Consider the following 10,801-nt stretch of genomic DNA (forward strand, 5'->3'; position numbering starts at 1 on the left):
GGGACATCCCTAGTACTAACACTCAGTAACTCGAGATACACATGTTCAGACAAACACAATTGGAGTTATTTTAGTAAATGTCCGAGCTTTTCTGAGCTTAATATGGGGAAAAACATGGATCAGGGTACATTTTCTGACTTCCCAAAGAAGTGCAGCCTTTAAAGAAGTAATCCACAGCTCTCCAAGGGGTTAATAAAGTTCTTCTGTGGGTAATCGATGCTATATAGTAAGAAAAGATAATGTTTTAAACTTTATAAACTATAATAACTAGTTTCCGGTAACGATGTCTTGGACTCGCACGATTTAATGTGCAATGAGTGGCAATATTTGAGTATGGATTACCTCTGTGAAGGATGAATGCACTTTATTGAGGTTTAAAGTCAGAAGTTGTTCCCTAACTGTTGTTTTCTACCATAACACTTGGAAGCGCAAGTAAAAAAGGGGCTATTTACACTTGGTATTAAGATGTGCTGTTGTCGAACGGATCACAAGTGGACGATGCTAGAGACAGGTGTAAATGATGTTCAAAACATCTTGAGCTCGTCCACTTTTGACCACATTCAGAGGTAGTTGAAAACACTTTTGATCGGATTGCTTTTGTAGTGTAAGCGCGCATGTGGTAGAATGTGTTCCAACAGTCACAAGAGAATATCAAAGAAATATCAAAGAAAGCTTTTACATATAAATGTACAAAACACTGTTCAGCATGTTTACTTACAACAGCGGACTCTGGCATAATATTAGTTGCATCCATTTAAACCCGTCATTACTCCTGCTCATGTTTAAATGACAGCAGAAGGAATCGCCCACAGTCTCCACAGACCATCTCCTAAAAGTATTCAGGACAGAAGAGGTTGAAAGTGGACAAAACTGACGGATTTAAATACCAGGTGTAAACAGAATGTGTCCCTCTCATCCACTTATGATCCGATTGACAAAAAACCCACATCTTAATACCAAGTTTATCAGCCCCAAAAACACAATCACTTCACCAAAGTGTGTCATTCTGCTTATAAAAGAAATGTGCTTGCAGTGAGCAAAGACATTTCTCATGATGACGACGACGACTCACCTTCATGGATTCAGTCTTAGAATAGAATTAGAATAGAATCTTTATTGTCCCATAGGGATATTCTTTTTCACACATCATCACATACAGCAGCATCTGATGTTAACATCTCTGACCTAGTCTCACACATATAACATGTAACATATAATAATATAATACTATACTACACACACCATACCATATCCCCCCTCTCCAGCCCCCCCCCCCTCTTCCCCACAGTGCAGCAAAAAAGGTGAAGAGTGCAGACAAACATTACCCAAAAAAAGATTAATGAATACTGATCACAGGGATTTATTTAAAGCAGCGATGGCTGATGGAACAAAGCTTTTCTTAAAGTGCGCTTTTTTCCAGTCCAGGGTTCTGTATCCGCGGCCAGATGGGAGTAGAATAAAGAACCGGTTCAGGGGATGGTCAAGGCTACTTACTATGTTGCGGGCAAGACGTGTGATGGCTGTGTCATTTGCCTCAGTGAGGCTGGGAGTGGGAAGCTGTATTAATTTAGATGCTAGGTGTGAAATTTTAATGGGTTTGTTCCTGCTGGTAACACTTAGAATGGTGAAGAAACAAGGGGAGCAGTAAAGTAGAAGAGGTTGAATAATGCTTTTGTAGAGTAACAGAAGAAGATGAGGGGCAACGTACAGTGATCTTAGTTTTCTCACGGCATACAGTCTCTGTTGTGCACGTTTCTGTGTGATGGTGACATGTTCATTTAAGTTAAGCTTATTGTCGAGGGTGAGACCGGGATATTTGAGAGTGCTGACCTGTTCAACTTGTTTGCCATAGATGGTGATGTGGTTAAGTCCAGGGGGTGTTTTTGATGCATAAATGACCAGTTCTTTTGTCTTGTCAGTGTTGAGTTGAAGGTAGTTATCAGAGCACCACAGTGCAAAATCTGTGATGGACTGATGGTATGCTGTGATGGACTTATTATCTGTAAGTAGTCCCACTATAGCCGTGTCATCTGCATATTTGTAGTAAGTAGTATTGGGTATTGAACTCTGACAGTCATTTGTGTAAAGTGTGTACAGGAAGGGACTAAGTACGCAACCTTGGGGAGCTCCAGTGTTGGTGATGATGGTTGATGAGGTTATTGTCCCTATTTTCACTGTCTGTGGCCTGTTACTGAGGAAATTGTATATCCAATGGATGAGGAGAGGTGTGACATTAAGGTGCTGTAGTTTTTTGATGAGTTGATGGCGCTGGATTGTATTAAATGCGGAGCTGAAGTCTACAAACAGAACTGAGGCGGAGTTATGAGGAGTCTGGAGGTGGTGAAGGAGTAAGTGGAGAAGGCACGCCACTGCGTCCTCTGTCCCCCTTTTTTGCCGGTATGCGAATTGATATGGGTCAAGTTGTGTACTCACAGTAGGTAGAATGAGTTGTAGTATGATTTTCTCCATGCATTTCATGACTATTGGGGTGAGTGCGACTGGACGGTAGTGATTGGATTCTGAAGGGTGTGGTTTCTTGGGTACAGGTATAATAGTTGATGTTTTCCAGAGGGTGGGTATTGTTGCTGTCCTGTAGGAATCCCAAAAAATGGAGTGGAAGATGTGGGAGAGCTCTGTTGCGCAGCACTTCAGCACCTTTGCCGGGATGCCGTCTGGCCCTGGTGCCTTGCCAACTTGTGGTCATGGGTATCGAATCGGTTGAAGAAACTGTTCATGGTATTTGCATGATGAAGAGGGTCTGGACATGATTGGTGGTGGTAATTTTGTTCTTGGCCTGTGAGTTTTTTGATTCTCTGGAATGCTTGTTTTGTGTTCATGTTGCTAAACTCCTGCTCCAGTTTGTTTTTATATTGCATTTTGGCTTTGATAATATCATTCTTTATTTGTCTGTTGAGTATTTTGAGAGTAGCCCAGTCCTTTTTTCTGAATGCTGTCCGTTTTTCTTCAAGTGCATATTTTATTTTGGTGGTAATCCAGGGTTTGGAGTTGGGGTATCTTTTGACAGTTCTGGTGGGGATGGTGGTATGGATACAGAACTTAATGTAGTCAGTGATGGTGGATACCCTCTCGTCTAAGGTGCCCTGAAAAATACCCCAATTTGTGCAGGCTAGAGAGCCCTGTAGTTGCTCAATAGCATCCTCCGACCAGAAGGTGGCGCTGTAGGTTGTTGGTTTGATCCTTTTCAGTTCCGGTTTGTATTGCGGGAGAAGGAAGATGACGTTGTGATCAGAGAAACCGAGTGGCGGGAAGGCACGTGCGGTAAAGGCACCGGCAACGTTTCCGTAGCACAGGTCCAGAATTTTCTCTTTCCTTGTTGGGACATCTACGAACTGGTGGAAGGATGGCAGAACATCATGGAGCCTGCAGTTGTTAAAATCCCCCAGGATAAACACCGGAGCCTCCGGGTAGGCGGCTAGCATGGTGTTAGCGTTGTCAGCTACTAGCTCGGCTGCTACCCTGATGTCGGCACTCAGGCAGATGTAAACACAGGTGACAACCACCGTCTGGAATTCTCTCGGGAGGTGAAAGGGACGCAAGCTCACGGTCATCATCTCCACATCTGGTGTGCAGATCTTGTTGTGGATCTTGATGTTATCACACCACCTGTTATTGACATAAATGCAGATCCCGCCACCTCTCACTTTGCCTGACTGATGGGTCCTGTCGGCTCTTAGGATGGTGAAGTGATCAAGACTGACCTCGGACTCCGGGACCTCCTCATCCAGCCAGGTTTCGGTGAGCGCGATGATGCAGGCGTCCCTGTAGCCTCTCTCTATGGAGCACTTCGAGTGCAACAGGTCCATTTTGTTCCTGAGCGAACGAACGTTCGCTAATATGATGGAAGGCAGAGGGGGCCTGAATGGACGCTTACGGAGTCTAGTTCTTACGCCTCCTCGTCTACCTCTTCGCCTTGGTTTCATCTCTGGTGGGAGTGCAACTGGTGGTTTTTGTTGACACAATGCAGAGGATAGGAGCTGAAGGAGATCCGCCCGACTGTAGGTGAGTGGTTTCTGGTCGCTGGTTAGTAATGCTAGCGCCAGGTTGTTGTTGTTGTATATAATCCATGATGTTATGAGCGCGATTGCGATGAGTGTGTGTAAATCCCTCATTCTTGACAACAGTAGAATGATGAGTGGATAGATAGTCACTAGTGAAATTTTCAAAACTTCTCAAAAACAAACACTAAACATGCTGGTACAAACAAACCGACAGTAGACAGAGACGTGATGCCGCCATGGAACATTGACCGACTGTGTGTCGTCGCAGCAGAGCATGCGCCGGGGGGAGCTGTCCCCTCTGTCTTGCATAAGCCATGTGACACGGAACAGGAATTTGAAGAAATACTGATAGGAAAGGAAAGAAACTGAAGTTAGTTTCAAGTTAGACAACTGTTCCCATATTTATCAAGCTTCTGAAAGTGCCATTTTTATCTTAAGTACTAAGAATTCATGAAATATACTCCTACGTTCAAACTTAAGTATAAAAGCAAGTTGTCAAATTCCTTAAAGCTAAGAATCACTCTTAGGGGCCAATCACACCAAATGCATTTATGGCAGTTGCAGGCGCCTTCTTTGAATGATATTCTATGGGCAGGGAGCGTTTGCACACTGCTTATGCAGCCGAACACCTTGCGTTTTTTGCCACCAGCCGCAGCACACACTTTTGAAGGAGCGCTGAGTGCGGAAAAGCAGCAGACGTCATTTGCATCTTTCCATTGTCCAATCGAATGAGGGGAGAGGCGGGTCTTACGGTGTGGTGAGGGAAGTTTACAGTTGCTAAAAGAACCGGATTCCACTCGCTCACTCTCTCCTGCGTGTTTGTGCACCTCTCACCCTCAAACAAGGTCAGAGCAAGCACCCTCTTTTTAAAGTTTCTGCTAATATGACAGTTAATAGCAAAATAATATCACGTTTCAATATTTGATTGACAAGACAGCTGACTCGTTGGTTGCTAGCAATATGAAAAGCCGCGTCACACTTCTCTTTTTTAAAAAACGCAGTGCGCCGCGCCTTGCGTTTCCAAGCGTTTGAAGCGCGTTTGGTGTGATTATTTGAGAAAAATAAAACTGAGTTTGGGACAAAAATTAAATGGATTTCAAAGGGACACTTCACCCATTTACATTAAGCTTTGTATCATTAGAACCCCAGTCATGTTTTTGAATGGTCGTGCATCATTTCCTCAGTTTCCGCTGAGCCAGGAGAAATACAGATTTCAGTGTTGCACTTCCTTCTTTCAATGATGTAAAAATCATCATTTTGCATCATTGAAAGCAGAAAGTCCAATAACTTTGTTGAGGGGGTGAGAGACACCCCTTTTCTCTGTCAAATAGGCACCAAATTCGAAATGTTTGTTACATTTTGACTACAAATATGACGCACTTTCAATAAAGATTAATGTTTCTACGGGTGAAATGCTCCTTTAAAGAATGATTCTACAGCCCTAGAAATATGACATCAAACACGGAACAGGAAAGGAGATTCCTGTGGCAGACACCCTCTCCAGAAAGTCCATAGCAACAAAACATGACAATCTCAGCAAAGATATGGACATGTAGATTCACTTAATTATAAAAAAACTTACCAGTCAGTGACACAAAGCTGCAACAGATCCGTACCGAGGCAGTTTTCAGCAGCTCAGATAGATGATCTTGGATGGATGGCCTGCAAAGAGGAGACAAATTTCCCACATACATTATTGACTTTTAAGACAAACTTTCATTGACCAGTGAAGATAAGAAAATAGTCATATCTGACCTCACACAGAAAAGATATGCGCACATGCAGAGAAGCTAAAGCTGGGTACACACCAGAAGATTTTTTACATCTTATAAGATTTTCAAAATGTGAAAGACCACAAACATGAGGATAAAAAATCCTGGATTTAACCGTTTTGCTCCTATAGTGTGTGGTGTGCCATGATGTGTCAAAGACAGCACACCATACACAAACAGATTTTTAACCAGAGTCTCGACTGTAAACACAGGAAATCCCACAAAATCTTGCGAGACTTCAGAATAAGCATGGCGGATGATATGCAGGAAGACATTTCAATGATAGTGCTTGGAATCATTTTTACAAGCACGTTGTATAAACATTCGTGCTGTTGCCACAAATCAACAAGCTGATCCTCCATCTCTGCTGTCCACATCAACTTCACTTTGCCCGTTTCTTAATCCGAAGGCTGTAGCCTGCGGAGGTCCCATATGCAGGCTGCATACGTCATGAAGCCTGGTTTATTCAAGTTAACTGAGCATTATTTGCAAGTATATTACAACAATATACGATAAACTAGGAATAATAGTCAATTTTATAACTGTTAATATTCTGAAATAAGACAGTCTTGATGACGTATATGCAGCCTGGAAATGCGACCTATGGATTGAGAAGAGGACTTTGTGCTGCGCCATGACTTCTTCCGTCTTTCATCATCTCGCTTTCTGATTGGATATGGTTTCGTTTCACGTGATAATGTCAAGAGCGTGCTCGCGTTTGTCCTCGGGATTCCCTACACACATCAGGATTTGTGATCGTAAATATTCAACATGTTGAATATTTACGATTCGCGATCGGCGCGGCTCCGATGTTCTTCCGAGCAGGTTCGGACATTCTTAACACACCTCACATGAAGGGACAATCTGATAAGATAATCTGTGAAACCTTTGCGATACTCGGGACATAGCTAGGATTGTCGGAAGGGGGGAAATCGGCCCAAAATCAGCCCGATTATCTTTTGGTGTGTACCCGGCTTAAGAGCACGAAATGTTATTCTGGCCAGGAATGTGTTAGCAGATAGAACACATGATCAAAAGATGCAGTACTTGCCTGGTGCAGCATAATTCAAATACCCCATGATTCCTCATGAAATACCAATCAGGCCATGGCAGGTTTTAGCTTCAGACCTCTTCACCTGGAACAATAAAGAATACATGGTTACTGTAGATTACTATAAACATTTCTCCCAATTAGACAAACTCAACACTACTACGCTGCCACTGTCATCAGCAAGCTTAGTCACTTTCGCAAGACATGGCATACCAGTGAAATTAAAAGGTCCACAATATCAACACAAAGACTTTGAAGACTTTGCAAAAACATTAAGTTTCACACATATTGGCCCTCATGACTGATCCCTATCTCATTTTGGTAGAGTATAGGAACCCACCTGTTGACAACCTCTTCATGTCTCCAGCCCAGCTCCTCATGAGTCGCAGACCGTGATCCATACTGCCAACCACAAACCAGCAGCTCCTACCCGAGATTGTCAGTTTCACAGAGGCATGCTACAATGGAGTAAACAGCAGCATCAGAAAAAAATGATTATCGCTCAGCTTGTCCACGTCACAACTACACACTGGACAGCTCATTCGCATACAATAGCATGGCCTTTGGAAACTAGCTGTTGTTGTTCACCATGCCAATACACAAAAATCTCATCATGTTAGCAGTTCAGAGGGTCAAGTGTAGTGCAGAAACTTTCGCCATGTTCTTAGCACAAATGAAGATCCCACGGAAGATGTACACACATCTGCGGCTGTAAGGGTGGAAGAACAGAACACCAATACCTCACCAATGCCTCGGGTACATGCTGAAGTACCAGCACAGCATTCAAAGGCAATGCGATCCAGCCCATAAAATACCAGACCAGGTCATGCAGTGCGACCAAGAGGAATTCTTGATTTGTAAATTATCTTGGGCCGGTTGCTAAACTAATCTGAACTTAAAATACGCATTATGTCCTATGTAGAATTTACACCTGTTGCACCATCTAGGCACAGCATACGTTAGAGACTAAATCTTATGTCTAGTCAAAGGTAGGCATAAGTATAAAGTCTTGACTTGTTTCTATGGCAAAATAAAAATATTTAAATTGAGGAGACATTGGTGCATATAATGCACAGGCGAGCAGTGGGCTTTCATACATGCAGAGTGATAAGTAAATCACCAATAAATTCTTATATATCATATAATACTTAATATTTACAAAGACAGATTATAAAACTTATTAAAAGCTTCATTTTATTTTGTTTTTATTCAGAATTGTTAGAATTAATCGCCAAATTAATACCTTTTGTGCAAATGAGAAAGGCTTTCGTTTAGTTAACATGCACATTTGATGTGTCTTTACGTTACACATGCATCTAGAAGGAGAGCGTAGCTGAGCTTGGTCGTAGTATTAGATGCTGCAACGGGGCGTAACATTTTTTCAAAAAGCCGTATGTAGTTAAGCCTGACGTAGTGCTTATTGAAGTGGTTTGTTTTAATCCAAATATGGGTATCAAATACTTTACCATTATGTTTTTATGTTTTTCTATATGGATATAACCAGATGTATCACTGAATTTACCAGTGGGTGTGTAGAAAATGACCAGAGGGTAGGAACAAAGGACCTATACAGTCCTAGGAATGTGACCACAATGTGTTTCTGTATGATATAAACCATATGTTGCTTCATGTTACAAACCCATGGGAATAGGATTGCGTGCGAAGGCAGACTTAAATACTCTAGTACAGGGGAAAGGTTTTCAGTGAGTCTTGGAGATTTTGCAGGACTGCTCAGCTTTTATTAGTCTGGTTAATAAAAGTCTATCTTTTGAAAATGAAACCTACGGCTTGAGTATTTTATTCTTAAAGAACCCATAAAGAGAAGCACAACATTATACCCAACTTTTTATGTCTAGCTGGTGCAAACAGCCCCTGGGGTGTAAGCTGATAGCTGCCTCTATGAGAGAAATGGAATCCAAAATCTGGTATGGGCTGTCTATGAATGGACATTATGTTTTAAATATTGTTGCATATATACTGCTAGGATATGTTTAAGATGTTCTGTGAATGCAGTAACTTCTGTTCATCTGTCATTTCTTTCAAAAGAATGGCGATGTAATATTCACGTCAGCACTAAATATTTGCGACACCAGTTTATGGCACATACATTAGAAAGTGGTCTTAAGATGTGGTTTAGCACCAGTTGTATGTGACATGAATATAATGCTGCAAGCTTATGAGTAAAAGCTCAATTTGTACCTACTCCAAGTCTCCTTATTTAAACCTGCACGTCCTGTGGAATTCGCTACAAAAAAAAATGAAGAACAAGCCATAAGCAATAATAAGAGAAGTGCTTAAGATACCATAATTCATATCTACACTGTACTAGTTTTTCTTACCGCATCACAAGTATGTTTACTGCTGTAACTGTAGATGTTTTATTGGCTCCTAAAGGATTATCTTATAGTTGTCTTTGCTTTATATATATCTCTATGCTTTTATTGCTATAAAAAGAAAGCAGACATATAGCCAGTGTCACTATTTGATTTGTATGAATGAGCTGTGTTCTGACTGTAAACTGTACAGCAAACTGTACATAAAGTCAAAGTAAGATCTGACTATTTAATTAGTTATAACCATTTTATTTATCATTGCATTGAAGAGACCAACATGCTATTTCACTTTTGAGCACTTGACTTGAGTCTGATTCTGCTGGCTGTGAAAATATGAACAAAGTAATACTTACTCTTTAGCCAATAGAAAACATCAAGACACACCAAGAAAAGGATCTGAAAGAAGTAACAATAAATATACAACAGTTATTTATTCAGAATGGCCTTTAAACCATCTACTTTAAAATGTTAATGTAATTTTGATAGGAGGAAGCTGAACAAACCGCACATACATTGCAATACTTGGAGTAAACTTGTATTTTTAAAAAATTATAACGCATTTAAGAAAAAGCACAACACGTTTTTATAAAAGATATAAAACAAATAAAATATCTCTAGCCTTAACTGTTAGCTCAAAGCTGTGCCACAAGCTCAATCAAGCTAGGCGTAAGCTGAAAAAAGCCAACATTACAATACTTGGAGTAAACTTGCATTATAATTAACTAAACAATTTAAATACATTTAAAAACAAGCATAACACGATTATATAGAAGATATAGAGACAAATAAAAGATTTCCATTAACTGATTAATTTAGCTCACAACCTGCGCGACGAGCTCAGTCAAGCTGTCAGCACTCGAGCTAACATTACTAACAAACGATAAACATTCAAATTTATCATTTATTAGTCGTATCGACATATATTAACAACTGAATTAACATCCCTGTGAACTAATTTCAATAAAGTAATCACGAATTTAAGGAAACTTACCCCAGAATCGACCACAAAACAGCAGCACTTGTCTGAGGAGAATCCAGAACGCACAAAGCACGAGACGGACGTGCGCCTCTGCCAATAATATCATAATTAAAGAAAATAAAGATATTTGTTAAAAGATGAAAATGCAGTGCTTCCAACAGTGCTGTACGGGAACGAAATTACCTGTTTAAAGCCCATTTAACATATTTATTTAATTAAAATAAACAGAAATATTAATAGACTTTAAAAAAACCATATTCATTATCGTTCAGTGTGCTCATTATTTATTGTTTCTACCTATACATTCATGCATATTTTGGTAGGATTATTATTTAATGGACAGACACTTTATGAAAATCACATGGTTCTATTGTAGTAGATAGGTGGTCCGAAAAAGACATCTGATTTTAGGCTAAATTTGGACTGAATTAGACGGACCAAACAAAGAACAGATTTTAACGTCTTTTTTTGGACTAAATGAAGGTCATGACGGGCCAACGTGATTTAGCCCAAAAAACAACGTCTAAATGACGTCTTGTGCTGGGTGGGATGTTGGGAGGGCAGATGATCTTTGAGCGCCTCTATGAGGGGTATTGATTGTCTCACTTTGTTGGCTCGAGCGAATAAACTAATTTTTGTTTGGCACC

The 10,801-nt window shown here is 40.6% G+C and overlaps 1 protein-coding gene across 3 annotated transcripts; it reads right to left on the reverse strand.

The window, feature by feature from the left end:
* Positions 1 to 452: 452 nt before the first annotated feature.
* LOC141365910 (uncharacterized) lies at positions 453 to 10,209 on the reverse strand. Of its 3 annotated transcripts, XM_073870914.1 has the most exons (5): positions 10,167 to 10,209; positions 9,529 to 9,571; positions 7,183 to 7,300; positions 5,602 to 5,681; positions 453 to 4,364 (listed from the first exon to the last, which is right to left on the reverse strand). In XM_073870914.1, the coding sequence occupies exon 5, from the start codon at positions 4,128 to 4,130 to the stop codon at positions 2,649 to 2,651; it is 1,482 nt and encodes a 493-aa protein (XP_073727015.1). In that variant the 5' UTR covers positions 4,131 to 4,364; positions 5,602 to 5,681; positions 7,183 to 7,300; positions 9,529 to 9,571; positions 10,167 to 10,209; the 3' UTR covers positions 453 to 2,648. The 3 variants fall into 3 exon arrangements, 2 of the variants coding, with proteins under 2 accessions (XP_073727015.1, XP_073727016.1); XR_012370854.1 differs by lacking the exons at positions 453 to 4,364; positions 5,602 to 5,681 and adding an exon at positions 6,763 to 6,927; XM_073870915.1 differs by lacking the exons at positions 9,529 to 9,571; positions 10,167 to 10,209 and having other exon boundaries at positions 7,183 to 8,246.
* Positions 10,210 to 10,801: the final 592 nt, after the last annotated feature.

The sequence above is a fragment of the Misgurnus anguillicaudatus genome, chromosome 8 (assembly GCF_027580225.2).
Source record: "Misgurnus anguillicaudatus chromosome 8, ASM2758022v2, whole genome shotgun sequence".
In the NCBI taxonomy this organism is placed as follows: domain Eukaryota; kingdom Metazoa; phylum Chordata; class Actinopteri; order Cypriniformes; family Cobitidae; genus Misgurnus; species Misgurnus anguillicaudatus.

Coding starts and splice junctions, on each gene's coding strand:
- LOC141365910 (XM_073870914.1), bottom strand. CDS start 4,130: ATGAGGGATTTACACACACTCATCGCAATCGCGCTCATAACATCATGG.